This window comes from Abramis brama (genome assembly GCF_963993115.1).
Source record: "Abramis brama genome assembly, chromosome: 9".
Lineage (NCBI taxonomy): Eukaryota > Metazoa > Chordata > Actinopteri > Cypriniformes > Leuciscidae > Abramis > Abramis brama.
The window spans coordinates 29,450,436-29,466,700 of NC_139971.1; the positions used below are offsets into that span (position 1 = coordinate 29,450,436).

The 16,265-nt window shown below is 36.2% G+C and overlaps 2 protein-coding genes across 5 annotated transcripts; one reads left to right on the forward strand and one right to left on the reverse strand.

Moving 5' to 3' along the window:
• Positions 1–912: 912 nt before the first annotated feature.
• rbm28 (RNA binding motif protein 28) lies at positions 913–13,225 on the reverse strand. Of its 3 annotated transcripts, XM_084124397.1 has the most exons (21): positions 13,160–13,225; positions 12,872–13,037; positions 12,599–12,766; positions 12,376–12,494; positions 12,211–12,286; positions 12,008–12,100; positions 11,660–11,731; positions 11,474–11,537; positions 11,168–11,391; positions 9,302–9,368; positions 9,026–9,135; positions 8,870–8,943; positions 8,627–8,762; positions 7,770–7,834; positions 7,013–7,168; positions 5,987–6,136; positions 5,314–5,388; positions 4,983–5,215; positions 4,771–4,888; positions 3,134–3,275; positions 913–1,110 (listed from the first exon to the last, which is right to left on the reverse strand). In XM_084124397.1, exons 2-20 carry the CDS (start codon positions 12,987–12,989, stop codon positions 3,138–3,140), a joined length of 2,256 nt encoding a protein of 751 aa, XP_083980523.1. In that variant the 5' UTR covers positions 12,990–13,037; positions 13,160–13,225; the 3' UTR covers positions 913–1,110; positions 3,134–3,137. The 3 variants fall into 3 exon arrangements, with proteins under 3 accessions (XP_083980523.1, XP_083980522.1, XP_083980521.1); XM_084124396.1 differs by having other exon boundaries at positions 12,872–13,179; XM_084124395.1 differs by lacking the exon at positions 913–1,110 and having other exon boundaries at positions 2,606–3,275.
• lepa (leptin a) lies at positions 992–2,069 on the forward strand (the record flags this gene model as incomplete). Of its 2 annotated transcripts, XM_084124399.1 has the most annotated exons (3): positions 992–1,132; positions 1,250–1,554; positions 1,892–2,069. In XM_084124399.1, 3 exons carry the CDS (start codon positions 992–994, stop codon positions 1,923–1,925), a joined length of 480 nt encoding a protein of 159 aa, XP_083980525.1. In that variant the 3' UTR covers positions 1,926–2,069. The 2 variants fall into 2 exon arrangements, with proteins under 2 accessions (XP_083980525.1, XP_083980524.1); XM_084124398.1 differs by lacking the exon at positions 1,892–2,069 and having other exon boundaries at positions 1,250–1,742.
• Positions 13,226–16,265: the final 3,040 nt, after the last annotated feature.

The following is a 16,265-nucleotide window of genomic DNA, read 5'->3' on the forward strand; positions in this document are numbered from 1 at the left end:
GCACCGGCATTCTCGATAATATGTGATTTTTTTTCATCTAACTTTTATAGCCTTTAAAAGGGTATTTTTAGTTATTTATATTATGGAGAAACTAAGTTTAATATTCCACACAGGGAATAAAAAAAGATAAGAGTGCTTTGGAATGAAGCAATTATTGTTTATACAAGAGCAACCTGTTCTTTAGGGAATTTACTAGATATTGAAATCCAAATGTAGGCACAGAGGATGTCGTTTTGTTCATTTAGAAGTTAGATTGAACATAGCAGAACGCTTAACTGCTTGATGTTGCAGACTGGAGAGGCCTGGGGTTCACTGACATGCTGAAGACTGCAGGCACCATCACATTAGAGTTCCCTTAGAAGTAATTTCATGTGCAAGGAGCCCACTTTTTAATGTTGTATTTTTGTTGGAAAAACTGTTCTTAATTTGAATTAGCATTATGACTTAAGAGGATCTGATATAGGAGATTAAATGGCATGTACATCAACTGAAGATCAACTGAAATATCAAGCCTGGATTGCAAGATTGTGCAATGATTAGACACAGTTTTAAAGCTTTACAATTTGTATATAGAAAATACCCTTTGTTAATTGAATTTACTATAACTGATTTCTTAGTGCAGTTTGGGAGAACGTAAATATTGAAGAACGAAGCATTTTGCCAATTAATTGCAGGAATGCAGATACAGTCTAAATTGCACCTATATATGCATATATATATAGTTATAATCAGGAAATCCATGTTATATAGGATAAATGTATTATGGTTTCCATAAAAATATTAAGTAGAGATTCAGCTTTGCCATTACAGGAATGAATTAAATGTAAAATATAATATTTTCTGATCAAATAAATGCAGCTTCGGTGAGCATAAGCCATTTAAACAATTACATTTAAAAGATTTTAGTAGACATTCAGAATAACGTATATTTTATTTCAGCAGGTATTGCACTACTGCAAAAAAAAAAAAAGACACCGCAAACACAGGAAACATGTATTTTCCAGCTCTTCTCTACACCTGCATTTTGAGCATGTTCTTTCTGATTGATGGCATTCCCATTCATCTGGACAGCCTCAAAAACTTGGTCAGACTGCAAGCAGAAACCATCATCTACAGAATTGAGGAACAAAGGGTGAGAGGATAATGGGTTAGAACTCAGTGAACTTGTTGCATGGCTTCTGTTCTGTTAAAGGTTAATACAGGTGAAACTCATTGAGATCTGGTCATGCTCATTTGTCTTCTCTCACAGATACATCTGCATCCAAATATCCACATTGGGAATCCAGAGCTTGATGTTCTTGCTGATAAACCTATCCAAGGGCTTGGGTCCATCGTGGACACCCTAACTACCATCCAGGAGGTTCTTCAAAGGCTGACCAAGGGGAATGTACCATCCAAGGGGAATGTGAGCCAGTTACGCAGTTATGTGTCCACCCTTTTGGGTTACTTTAATGAAAGGATGACATTTATGCGTTGCACACCCAAGAAACCAGCCAATGGGAGGTCACTGGATGCTTTCTTAGAGGACAACACCACCTACCACATTACTCTTAGGTACATCACTTTAGACATACTGAAAAAGTTCCTGCAAAAGCTGATAGATAACCTGGACCAGTTGAAGAACTGCTAATCTGCCACTATTATAGCTTTATAGTACACTATTTATTATATTTATCTAAAACCCTGTATATTTATAAATTCCAAAGCAGCATTTTTGGCACAATTCAATGTACAAACAGATTTAAAAATGATTCCCTGCTATAAAATGGAAAGCTAGAAACGTTGCTTGCGACATCATGATGCGCCAAACAATCTGTCCTTGCGACGTAAACAAACATTAGCAATCTGATACCTGCACACATTGCTATATCATACTTCATGCTGTTTGCAGGATGACATCAGCACTTGCTGAGCTTGTTCAGTGATGTCACTGTTTACCAGAAGAAGCGAGGTCAGACTCTGCTGGGAAGCTGGAATTATGTTCCCATTTTACTTCTTGCTGCAACACCAGCAATGTAGGACACGCACCAAAATAAATAAAATATTGACCTACAAAGTATGAATCTATGCACTTTTGATATCCTGTGATTGTTAATAGTTTTGTATTTTGTGTAATGAAGCATTTTTCCAATAAAAAAAATGTTACCTGTAAAATAAATTGATTGTATACTTTTATTGTAGCTATGTTTATGTCAATGCAGCTTGCATACGTGTATGGTGTGATTACATTTTAGATGTGCTTCTATCTAAATGGGATGTCTCATGTAGTAATTTATTTTATTGGTCCTGTTTTCCAATGAATCCCAAAATGGAAAATGCAGCATTGGAATGGTTTTTCAGATAAATCTGACAACAACAGGCTTTTTTGACCATACAACCTGCAATTCATTTAAATCAAATATCATATCAATTTGCCTGGCCCCCTTTTTGTCAAAAATCTATAGCTTTGTTTGTTCAATGAAAAACGTTTTTTGGTGCATTAAATAATGCATCAAATTAAATAAGAGTTCAATTTAGCACTTTTGTGCCCATCTCATTTGTTGAGATCATATTGGCCACGAGTAAACCTGCTCTAAACATTTTAGACATTAAATCAACCAAAATGCTGGTTTCATTTAATTTTATACAGGATTAAAACCACAAGCAAGTTAATTATTTTCCAGGCAGTCAACATAACTTGTTTAACAAGGGATGACAGGAAATGCCTACTGGCATTTAAATCACGTACACCTGTTTTCAAAGTTTGAGGAGAGCAGTTAAATAATGACACCTAAAATAAATGTTGGCGAAGTCCATATTGACAACAGCTGACGACTCATCCTGTCTACAAATGTTTAAAAAACTCTGTGTCGAAAACAGCAGGAAACATGAAACTTGGCGTGGAACTCTCTTAATAAACATTTAGTTCAATAGACATCCAAACTAATAAGCAACAAAACAGTCTGTTAAATATTGGAACCATATCTAAATGATTTTATTTCTTTAGAAAAAAATAGTCTTCTGATGCACCCAAGTAATATCACGTTGAAAAACCTTTTTTTTTTTCGTTTTAAAAACTCAGACAGAGCTAAAGTATTAAATTCAGTCCCCCTCTGAGAAGTTTTCGACATTTAACATGTTAATTTTCTCTCACATGTTCAGCTGAACCATTTGCCCTTCTTGACTACAGTCTTAGTGTTTGATTTGCCCATCAGTTTCTTTTTGTACTGGTCCACCAAACTGTCAAAGCGAGCATCCTCTCTGCTCTGGAACTTTCTCTTTGCAGGTTTGCCATTCTGAAACAGAATAAATAGACATAAGAATTATGAAAAAAATAAATAATAATAGACATAACTTAACGGTTGAACTGGTGGTACTTAAACCAAAACCTACGTCTAAACGTTTAGTACTGTTTATATATCAGGGTTTTTCCCGGGGTCTTTGGTGGTGGCTGACAGAAATGGTCATCCACACACACAATAAAAAGTACCCTGACCTGCGAGCCCATATCATATATTATGTATGATCTCTTACCTTGATGTTTGTTTCTTTTGTTCCTCATTGTTTACTAATAATTATTTTGGTATACAGTCATATCAATATTAAAAAGTAGCATTACAAAGTTTATTTTAACAAACAGTCTACTTTTCTACCATATACAATTGAATAAAATTAGCAGCTAGCTAACAACTTGCTTTGTTCTGGTTTCACCTCATTCTAGTCTAAACTAAACGATTTGGGTAATTTACTACACACTGTCAATATAAATAACTTGAAAATACTGTGGATTATTAAGGCTTTTAATTCTTACTTACCACTCTTGCTAAATGGGGTAAGCACACCTGCATTCTCATTTCAGAGGTGTTCTGAGTAAATGATTATATAACGATTCATGAGTTCAGTTTTGGACAGATCAGTTGTTTTAACTGTTTTAATTCATTAAAATGAATCTGTTCCAAGGAATCATTAGGCGGCGAATCGGACATTAGCGGACGCATTGTGCGCGAAACCCGGCTGTTAAGACAACGCGAAAGATTTGTCAACACAGAAAACACTTCATCACTGGATAAATATTTTTCGTTTATTGAACGTGTGGTTCATGTCAGCTGCACGTGCGGAACGCTTGTCAGAGAAGAGGCTATGTTTTTTGAGCGCAATTCACACCCAGCGGTAATTCAGGGGGGGGGGAATCTCCTAATGCGCCACGTGCAACATGGATTCAGTCGTCCAACCTTTTACCATTGTGTGAAGTTGATTTTGATTACCGTAATATGTGTGAGGGAGAGAGAGCAAAAACAGTGCTGCTTAGTTTGAAGACAGAGAGAGTGTGCTCTTTGCTCGTTCTCTACCTCAGTTAACATGTGCAGCAGTCATCTACACATCACTCATAAATCATAATAACTGATCAAATAAGGCTTTGGCAGGACAAAAAAAATGCAGGAAAAACCCTGTATATACATACAGCTCTACTGGGCCAGTAGACAAAATCCTTAGCATTGAGCCCTGCTATATTAAAGGCACCTAAAGACAACTAAATGTGACATTATAAAGGGATTTATGTGAAGATTGTTTTAAGTTCGCTTAAATTAAATGTTGTACATTTAAAATAAACCGTCTTTATGTTGTTTCAACAATAATTTGGAGATTTAATGTGAAATTATTAAAATATAAATATATAACGGTAGGTGAAATTAATGAAAGGAAATGTGCAAGTATCAATTTAATCGATTGACAGCACTTGTTATATACACACATATATATAATTTTTTACTTTTTAACTCTCTGACTTGCCTGTTTCCCGATTATGCTGCGTCTCTCAATGAAAGTAGACATATTTCTATCTTTCCTGCTGGGCCCTTTATTCGGTTTCTTGGGTTGCACCATGGGTTGTTTCCCTTTATCGCGTTGCCTGAGGAATAGTGCGAGGGTCATTGTAAGTAATGGACTTTTTATGATTAATTAAACAGTACTTGTTTCAATTTCACATATGCAGTGAGTTGTACCTGATCTTTGGGCCTCTATGCGAAGGCATATGCAGAACCTTCTGCCGTTTTTTGCCATCCTTCAGTTCTACGTGCTCCACCTCTGATTTGGTCATAAACCCGGAGTACTGGCTTTCTTGTGCCTTCCCCTGTTTATCAACATTAGCCGCATTTCCTTTCCGCAAGGGACCTTTCATCTTTCCCGAAGGATGCTGCGGCTGCCCTCCTGTTTGGCTACTGTCTTGTTTGGGTAGCTTCAATTGAAAAAGCACATAAAGGACTCAATAAATTGTTATTTATTTTTTCATTTGAATTTAGGGAATTCTTTATTTAAGATGCAACCAAGCCTCACCTTGCTGTTTTTCAGACGAATGGCTTTAAGTTTCAGCTTCTTGCCATCCTCCAGAGAGAACTCCGCTATGGGTCTCTGATGGGAATGACACAGGAAAACATTCACACTTCAACATTGGTCTTGCTCAATCTTCAGTTATTGCTCAATGCTAAACCTTTTTCCAATTTATATTAAGTGAAATACCCATGAGTCTTAGCCACAAAAGTGAGTGAACAGAACGATTCATCTTATTTTTGAGAAGTTACATTCAATACAGACCAAAACACATTCCACTGAGCGTCGGAGGAATGTGTGTTTATATGACGTGTGGAAAGATTGACAGACAGGCACATGGCTTGATTTGTTCATTCCTTTGTCCTCCTTTGCAAAACACTAAAGGTCCACTGCTGTGAACCTGGCACTGAAGCCCTTAATAACAGGCCCTCAAAGTGTGTTTACAAACCAGCAAACTATAGCTCACATCATCTAACATCGTGCCAAAATACATAGCTGAAATACTTCTAGGAATTAAGACAGTCGCCACAGTGGCCTACTTCTCTTTCTAGGAACATTTTGACTTGAAAGGACAACAAACAGGCTATTAAATATCCCGTTTTTCTTTCAAAGCTCCCAGCAACCCAAATCAGGCTTTTTGTTGGTATTTGAATGACAACAAAAAGTTGTGGTGGTCTACCTTTTGAGGTCCAAAGATGTCTGGGTTGTTGTTGAGGTGACGTAGGGCTTGTAAAGCCTGTTCATGTGCTATAAACTCCACAAAGCCGTATCCTAGAGATTTACCCATCACCTGACCCCGAATAGGCTTCTTATCATACATCACACGACACTGTAGGTACATATACAGAGAAAGAGACAATCAGGAACACGAATTTGTTACGTGAAAAAGTTATGCCATAATAAAACCTAAATTAATTTCTTTCTTCTGCTGAACACAAAAGATGATATTTTGAAGAATATGGGTAACCAAACAGTTGATGGGCAACTGAAAAAATATACAATGGAAGTCAATGGGGTACATCAATTGTTTGGTTACCGACATTCTTCAAAATATCTTCTTTGGTGTTCACCAGGAATTCATATAGGTTTGGAACAACTTGAGGTTAGGTAAATTATGACAAAAGTTTTATTTATGGGGGAACTATCCATTTAACCATACAAGCCTGTCTCCAAACCCAACATCTTGTTTGCTTTTAATAATTTACCTACCATGTCGAAAAGACAAATTTATTAAAGGTTTTTAACATTTATCTTTCTGACATGCAAAATGATAGGCAGAGGGAGAGATTCTATCTGGCTAAGCTTAGGGTTGTCACAGAGACTGGTTCATTTCAGTGATATCTGTCAGGTCATAATGACATTTTGTGTGTGCCATTCCTCAAAATGTAAATTAATAGCCCCTTAAACCTATGGGCAATCAAGAGTTAGGTTAGAACCCCGCAAAAGCTGCTCTATGAACCATTGTGCCGAAAGACTTTTTAGGAGGACTGTTCCTGAAAAGTCAGCTATATGACTACTAACAAACTAGACAGTGAAACCTCCTGATCATACCCAAATAACATAGTCCTGCCCTCTAGTGTTACCAGGAAGAACTGCGAGAAGACATCTCTTTTCAACATTGCTTAAAATTTTGGTTTGCTGTTAGTTGGTTTTTAATAACACTGTTTTTTTTGTTTTTTTTATTATTTTAAAGTGTGTGCATTACCTCAGTGATGCGGACGCCTTTACCACCAGCAGCGGAGAGGCAGAGCTTGCGAAATTTAGGCTGATTGACGCTCTTAGGCAGGTTATGGACACGCAGCCGTGTTTTAGACACATACACATTAACGTCCCTTAACTTTGCCCTTTTCAGCTCATCAAACTGACAACACACAAAAAACAACAACCGTTAATCAGAAAACATGCATAAAAATACTTTTTGGCCACCTTTACACCTGGCATGATCATATGGCAGATACCTTTTTTTATCAGCCAAAGTGATTAAAGCATCTTGAAATCAATGCTTTTATTATTTTTATTTTTGATTTGACAGCAAAACTGTTAATGCAATGTAACATAATAAGCGCCATTTCCCATTTAATGTGGGAAAGTGCAATCAGATGTCTAAAAAATAAAAACAAAAAGTATAGTCACCCGGATGGTGTGCATGTTAATGCCAGAATTTATTCATTTTTTAACTCCTGAATGTAAATATGAGGGAAACAACTGCAGTATTGATTTGGATGTATTAAAATCAGCAGTGTTGCTGTTAACAGACTATTGAGAATAATTTTTGGTAACTGAAATAAAGCTGAATAAAATAAAATACAAATATTAGATGAAAAACTTGAACAAAAAATTTAGCTGAAATAAATTTAAGCTGAAATACTAAAATTACAAAACATAAATTTGAAATAAACATTTATTAAAGCTTTATAGAAATACTTTATACTTTATAAAAAATAATAATTCTCTGCACTCACTCTTTTTCTCTTGGCCATGTCAGCTTCTGAAACTCCCTCTGCTGCCTTGGATCCAGGACGAATCACTAGATAAAGTTCAAGAGGTAACAAGCCCAGGTGCACATGTTAGTTTTGGACCCTGTTTACACCTAGTATTAAAATGTGTTCTGGTCGATCGGATCAAAAGCAGATGAGTGAGACATTCCGGTTTAAACCTGGTGTTTTAATCCTGTATTTTTTGTCCACTTTCGACCACTTCTGTCCTGATATTTTTGAGGTGAGGGTCTATGAGCAGGTAAATGTTTGGGCCTTTTCAGATCTTTCAATCTAATGGATAAAATAAGCTCACGCGATTTACATACGAACACAAAAGGAGACGAGGGAAAAAACATCCAGAGAGCAGCAGCTTTCGTTTCCGATCTGTTAGCAGCAAAACTACGCCGAACGTGGTGAGTGTGTGTTAGAAACCAGAGAACATTGTGCTTGCTAGTGTTATTCATCTTCAAATCAAACTTGGGTCTCCAGCTGACACAGTTTAAATCCTGTCTAGTTAGCACACTACCCATAATCTTTACGCAGAGAGCAAGCAGTCTTTTGTGGCTGATCGAACGCATTCAACCACATGACTGTCTACACTACAAAAGCAAATCAGTCAATTTCGTTTTCTACAACCCTTGGAAGAAGTCGAAAGTGGACAAGCTCAAAACACGTTAGACCCCGTTTACACCTGTATTTAGTGACGACCACTTGTGATCAGATTGCCGAAAACGCTTTTTAATACCAGGTGTAAACAGGGCCTGTACTGCTATTGCCGAACTAAAACGAAGCTCTGTTAATGGTCAGTTGAATGGCAGCATTGTGTGACTGGCTTTACTTACAGCCCTCTCTGGCGAGGTAAAGGTTCCTGGTGCCTGTGTGGGTTTTCACTTTCTTGTCCTTTAATTTTGCCGCATCTTCTCGGTTTACGGCTGGCAAAATGTTCAATCTCCTGCCATCAACCCTAATGCCACCAAACTGAAATACACATATGCATCAGCACAACGATCCGATGTTTACCGGTATAATATGTTGAAGATATAAGAACAGCAACTCTTGCTAGAGCTGCAGGACAGCGAACTCACCTCTTTATCATCTTGAGCAGCAGCAATACATTTCTCTGCCGCTTCTTTACTTTTGTACTGGGCAAAAGCACAACCTAGAAAGACATGTAGAGACAGAATTACTATGAATACTGTACTTAATTCCATACAGGCCAAGGTTTTGGTGATTAAAAATACCTTTTGAATGTCCAGTGTCTGAGTTCATCACCACACGTACGTATTTTAGCTCGCCAAACTGCAACAAAGCTTCCTCCAAACCCTCTTCATCTGTGTCAAAGGACAGATTTCTGACAGAACCCAAAATGAAACGAAGATATGACAATGAAAACATGAATTCCTGTTTAAACAATTGTTTATCGTTTATGGACTGCTATGTAGTTTGATAAAAATGTTCGACTAGTTAAAAAAAACAAAAAACATCTATACAACAGAACTTCCTTATATGATTCTCACCTGATGAAGATGGTTCTTCCCTCAGTCACATCTGAAGAGAGAGGGTCTCTCTTCTTCTTTGGAAGAGCTGTGGATAGAGATTTACAGAGAGTCATAGTGTTGACGGACACATTACATGCATATGACATGACATATGCGTGTTTCACACATGATCAGTTGTGCATGTACGCTCATTGTGCTTTCACATATGACGCGTCCGCAGTGCACAACTGATCCATGGCTGTATACCACAAATACAATTGATTATTTTTATTTCAAATTCAAGCGTTGTTACTGAAAATGCTTTTTCAGGAGTGTGATTTTTTTTTTGACACACTACAGTTATACAATATTTCATAGACGCATTCACATTTTAAATGCACTAAATTTAAACAATGTATTACATCTTTATAGATTTATATATTAAGTTGCTCAAGCAAGTGCTAAAACATTTAAACATGTACAAACTATAAAAAAAAATCCCAGTTCTTCTATGATAATATGAATATTTGTAACAGAAATAATGATAATGTGTGGTTGAAAAGCGGTTCTCTCAGCTCAGCGCCGACACAGATTTGAATGTTCCGGTGTGATTTTGCACGTTTTAATATACACAGGCGAATCGTGTCATTTAAAGGAACACTCCACCATTTTTTGAAATAGGGCTTATTCACCTTCTTTCCTACGTTTAGATAGGTGGGCAAATGCATTTTTGTCTCAGTGCATGCATTGTTTTAGTTTGACAGGGTCGGTGCTAGCTTAGCTTAGCATAATGAATGGAATCCTTTGTTGCCAGCTAGCATGTCCTGAGTAAAATTGATATAAAAAAAAAAAAAAAAACACCTAATTATTTCTTGTGGCCTGCGTATTCACAACAAGTACAAATAGCGATGCAGAATTACACTAGGCGATTTCCTAGGCAGGTATTGACTTATATATTAAGGACTATATTAGGGGGAAGCACAGGCGAAGCACTGCTACTTGGGCGTGATATCTCTGCACCCAAGTAGCAGTGCTTCGCCTGTGCTTCCCCCTAATATAGTCCCAAGTCAATATCTGCATAAGAAATCGCCTAGTGTTAATCTGCATCGCTATTTGTACTTGTTGTGAATACGCAGGCCACAAGAAGTAATTAGGTGGGGTTTTTTTTTTTTTTTATATCACTTTTACTCAGGACATGCTAGCTGGCAACAAAGGATTCCATTCATTATGCTAAGCTAAGCTAGCATGACCCTGTCAAACTAAAACAATGCATGCACTGAGACAAAAATGCATTTGCCCACCTATCTAAATGTAGGAAAGAAGGTGAATAAGCCCTATTTCAAAAAACGGTGGAGTGTTCCTTTAAGAATGAGATTGTGTGGGTGTTTGAATCGAGATCTAGTTACAAGGTAGTATCAAAACACTTTCAATTAAAACTTACAATTGACAAAAACAGCCAACTCTCATGCTTTTTCTTTTGTATTTAAATCATTATACAAGAAATCCTGCGGGTCATAGAAAAACTTTGGTTTTCCATCTCCACGAAGACACGAGTGCCATCCATTATGCCTGCCTTGTTTATATAATGTGAGGTAAGGTATACTTTTCCTTGCTTTACTCTGGGTAAAAAGCCATGTGTTGACTGTGAAACACAGTAGGCTTTAATTATATGCATTTATGGTGAAATTACTTCATTTTCATGTTCATTTTGGCCACAAACAATGCACTGTTACAGCAAAAATAGACTTGGTGCGGAAACTATCACTGCACTGCTGCATATATACATGATCCTGTGAATGCTCTAACCTGTTAAACATGGGCACATAAAAAAATTGGTATTGCATACGGATTGTGTGAAACGGGCCTTAGTTTTTTTTTTTTTTTATATGAATAAATGAAACATACAGTCACTTTTTCCCTTATTGTCCTCGTTGTAATCGTCGTCATCATCATCGTCGTCATCATCATCGTCGTCATCATCATCATCATCGTCATCATCATCGTCATCATCTTTAGGTTCTCTGGCATCACTATCTGTCTGCTGAGATTCATTTTCTGCATTGTCGTCATCCTCTGAATCGTCCTCTTCCTCTGACTCGGAGTCATCCTTCTCTTCCAGTGATATAGACCTTAACACGAGAGACCTCGTTTTAAATTTAAGGAATTCACCTAAACACACATCATCAGATCAGTTACATATCCAGTACTTACTTTTTCTTGGCACCTTCATTCCCATCAGCTACTGCACCTTCCACATTCTCTTCTTTGATAGTTCCTGCAAGATATCCAGATACACTTTGCTAAAAAAATCTAGACAGCAGATGCACTTTCAAAGCTTTTTACAACCACATGCACATAAATAAATAATAATGCAGTGAAAATGACAAAACAAATTACCAGGCGCTAAAGCTGATTGGGTGGCGAGATACTTGTCCTTTGGAACTGCCCAATCCACAGCCACCTGTCTGTCTGTGAGGGACGAATAAGACACATTTTATTAATAATAATAAAAACCTGGCAGCGCCGACATAGTTACAATTCTTTTTCTGATTCCAGATATTTCAAGATTTCTTTAATAAAAACAATTGTTATTTTGGGAGAAAACGCTTTTTTTTTTAGCATAGATTGTTTTGAAATTCCATTAATGTTGATATTACATTAAAAATAACTATTCAAATAATTTGATGTCATGGAAGTTTGCTGAAGCACTCTGCAATAGTGTGTTCAGTGTTGAGAAAGACTCACCTTTGATCTCCTTCAGGTTCATCGCAGCAAGAGCTTTTCCAGCTTCTGACATGTTCTTAAACTGTACAAACGCAAAACCTCGCTTCTTCCCATCTGCACAAACATGATGCCATAAAAACTAACCAAGGTGGATGGCCGTATGAAAAAAACATCATGTAAAGAGAATAGAAGAGATGTGTTGCACATGTTGGTCAAAGTTTTACCTGATTTTAAGGGAATCTTGGTCTCAAGCACAGTTCCAAACTCGGAGAAGATCTGCTTCAAATCGTCTTCTTCACACTGCACATAAACCGCACAAGTGTAAGAGGCAATGTCAAATGTCAAAACTAAGCATTGTTCCTTTAAACAACAGATTTTAGTCAACTTACCTTAAAACTGAGATTTCTGACGATCAGCCGAGCTTTCAATTTCGTCTTTTTTATGCCTGTAAACTTTTCAGGACTTTTGGTTTCTGCTGATTTCTTAGGTTGCTCTGTATCTTCTGAATCTGCATGAACAGTTCATTGTCATTTCTTCTTCCAAACCAAAACATTAAAAAAAATTAAGTAAAAACAATCCATGATAAATAAAACCTATGCATGAAGATCTAACCTTCTTCTATTTTCACTTTCTTCTTCTTTTTCTTATCATCTGGTTTTCTCTTGGCTACAGTAACAAAAATATTCTGCTTCTCATACTCCTTGACTTCTTTTATGGCCCGTTGTGCATCTTCTTCCATAGAGAACGTCACATATCCAAAACCACGACATTTCTTAGTCTCTGTAAACAGCACGAACACAGCACACATACAAAACGTTCATATTTCATAGAAATGCTGTTTTACACATGATCTCACTTAGCTGGATTTAATTAGTAAAATCTTACCTCTATCACTGACAACGAAGCAGTTTTTCAGTGGTCCTATTTCAGAGAATACTGCTGACAGACGATCATTGGTGGCTGTTTCAGGTAATCTCCTGACAAATAAAGTAACTGCAGGCATTTTCACCACGAGTTCAGCTCGACTGTTCTTCACAGCCAGCAAACGTCTCTAAAAACAACAATGTTGATTACTGATTATGACAAATACTGTTACATACAAGTCGCGATAATATTAAGGAGGTCGTTTAAATGCCTCAAGATAGTGCAGTAGTAATATTGCACGTTTCTCACATGTTTCTGCTGTACAGGAAGTTGTCAAGAGATTCTTCGTTTTGGTTTGGACGTCGTCAAGGTAGCACTGCGCGATAAGGAACAGTATTGACTCCTGCTGGTCTGGAGGAGCATGTTCGGGTAGGTCTTTTCCATTTTTTTATTATTTTTTTTTTATTATTTTTTTACAGTCTGGTCTTTTCCAAGCCCTAATAGGGCACAAAATCACCATCCAAACGATTTGTGTATATAAATCACAACTTTGTGTGAGGAACAAACCGTTACTCGCGATAATAGTCAAGGCAAGAACCGGATCAGACTCCGATTCGTGAACAAATCATGCAAATCAGCATTCTGATTCTGATCAATATATATGTTTGAAAGCATTTTTTTTTGCCAGTCACATAACAAATAATAAATATGACAACAGTCCAACGTATATAAAAATATTGAATACTACAACAAATAGGAAAAGAAAACATACAGTATAATATAGGCTATAAAATAATAATACAAGTAAAAAGAAGGAAAAAAAGGAAAGAAAATAATATAAACAGAAAAATTAAAAACATTTTCACTGAGCCATTTTTATGGCGGTTTTGCGTCACGTTTGAGGTTGACATCTTTAAATAAGCCTAACGTTATTGCGTAGAAAAAAATTGTCTTCACGGAAGAAACAAATAGCCTAAAAGTTGAAGTTTGTAATGAACACAAGCTCTGCAAAGCATTACAGAACATTTTTGGTGAATTACCAGTGTATAGGCTATTTAATTGTGTTTTATTGTTTCTTTTAACAGCGATAGCGATACAATGAGTGACATTTATTTATTTTATTTTTTATGTTTGCTGATCAAAATGTGGTATTTGTGTCAAATTATGAACAGTTTTTAATCACAAGGCAATGAGGTTTAATTTGCACCTGCTGACGGTACTTTTTTACTTTAAAAAAATAAATAAATTTCTATTCAGTTCTATCAACAAATAGGCCTAGCCTACTATCATTACGGCTGCTTTAGTCCTTCAAAATGTCTCTCTTTTCTTGGTCACTAGAGGGCGACATCATCCACTAAAAACTTTCAATATCTTTTTGGCATTATTTTACAGTTTACAATGCATTAAACAATGCATTGTCTTTTACCAACCGTAATGGTAAAAAAAGAAAATATTTTTACAATATATTTATTATATATACAAATGAAAATATGTAATTTCATATTTTATATTTAATATAAAATTAAATACAATATTACTTTTTATAATTTTGTAAATAACTTTGTATTACAGATATAAACTTTCCACATTTGAGCAGTTCAAATATGAACTTGACTGACTAATATTCTATTTCCTTTATGATTTAGCCTATGATTGCCTTTTCGCAATGAAATCAGTGCTCTGAAGTAGAAATCTTGGTATTTTCTGCAAATCCAGTGCACAACATTGGTGAATGTTTGCAAGTGCGACCCAGCCGAAAGGTTTTGCTTAACACTATTGTGCTTTTATATAGCTCAAAATAAAAGTGAGACTGATTTTCAGATGGGTTTGCTTTTGTTGGTTCAACTGATCAGACAGACATCATGTTTTGTCCTCTCGTTCTCCTTTGTCACCCTTTCCTGTAATCCCGTCTGGTAAGTGTCTTAGCCCAAAGTGTGGGTTAATCTACCTCCGAAGGACAATTACCGAGATGTGTAGTGTGTTCATACAAAGACACGTAAGGATTTCATCATCTCTGTATATGGAGGTGACAAATGCATGCGCATGACTCAGTGTGTGAATGATGGGGAGGGAGCGTGTCTTTTACCTGACCTTGGAGAACAGAAGCAATAGAGAAGAGAGAGAATTCACCAGCAGAGCAAACACTCTTCTGTCACAGCAAAAGAGAGAGTGAGAGAGACAACAGTGGCATAGCAGACATTGGCTTCAGGCCCAGTTACACAAGCGCCCAAGAGAAAGGATCTTAAAGCACGGTATGTGATGAGTGTGTTTGTGTGTTTTGTGCTGATGTAAATTCAAATCGATAGTCTGCATTATTTATTTGAGATCCACAAATGCTGCTCGAAGGACATTTGTAATGAACAGGGAATGTTCTCATAACTTTGGCTAAGGTTTTGGCAAGATTCTCTCAAAGTTGTGAAGAAACATTCTTCCAGTAATGTTAATGGGACGTTTGTTCAAAGTTTTCTGGCGTTTACTGTAATTACGTTCTCAAAATGTTAGCACAAAAATGGAACGTTTTCTGAAACATTTTTGTTGGATGTTCATCTAATGTTTTTTAAAAGTTACTTCTTACTACTTGTTTCAGAACATTCAGAGGACATTCAAAGGTAATGTTCCCATCATTTTTGCAAAATTATAAAAACGAAACGTTCCCTTAATGTTTTCTTTACAGTTTACATAACCAATAAAAAAAGGTTTATGTTTTAAACAATAAGAGAACACTCGGAAATTACGTCTTTATAACTTAATGGGAACATTAGCAAAACATTCTTAGACTATGTTTTTGTTCACTATAGGTTATTGTATTTCATCTGTTTAAAATGAGATTCATAGTATTTGCACTTGATAATGATATCATAAATCAGGCTGTGATAAGAAAGACTAAATCAAGTCATCTTGGTGCAGGTGCTTGTGAGTTAGTATGGTAGAGAGTACCAATGGTGAACAGGCACAAAATGCTTTTACATTGCAGAAATATACTGAAAATTACAGATTTTGTTTAGTTAGCCTCAAAACATCACTATAACGTTTTGTGTGATGCAAAGTCAGATACAATTGCAACATTCGTAAAACTTTTTGTTTTGTTTTGTTTAGGTTTTAGAGAACCTACTGTAAAGCTGGATAGAAACCTTTCGAATGGATGCACGTTTGTCATGCACATTCAACAAATATTACACAAATGTATTCGCTTTGAACGTGGCTCAACCAATCAGAAAACTGTTTTTTAATGTCAAACAAGTTATAACTTAATAAAACACTGCAATTTCTGCTACATCATGAAAATATTTGCTGTTAACAAAACTTGACGTGTTGTAAGTCTTCAGTAAATCAAATGTAGGCTATTATTTTTGACAATTTATTACTTATTGAATTCCTGACAATATTGTAAAATTATTCATAATAATATAATAAT

Bases quoted from the DNA above. Each gene is read 5' to 3' on its own strand.
- rbm28 (XM_084124397.1), bottom strand. From the start codon at position 12,989: ATGCCTGCAGTTACTTTATTTGTCAGGAGATTACCTGAAACAGCCACC. The intron at 7,169-7,769 runs GTGAGTGCAGAG...GTGTGTTGTCAG, and splicing joins ACATGGCCAAGAGAAAAAGA to TTTGATGAGCTGAAAAGGGC. The intron at 6,137-7,012 runs GTAATGCACACA...ATGTACCTACAG, and splicing joins AAGGCGTCCGCATCACTGAG to TGTCGTGTGATGTATGATAA.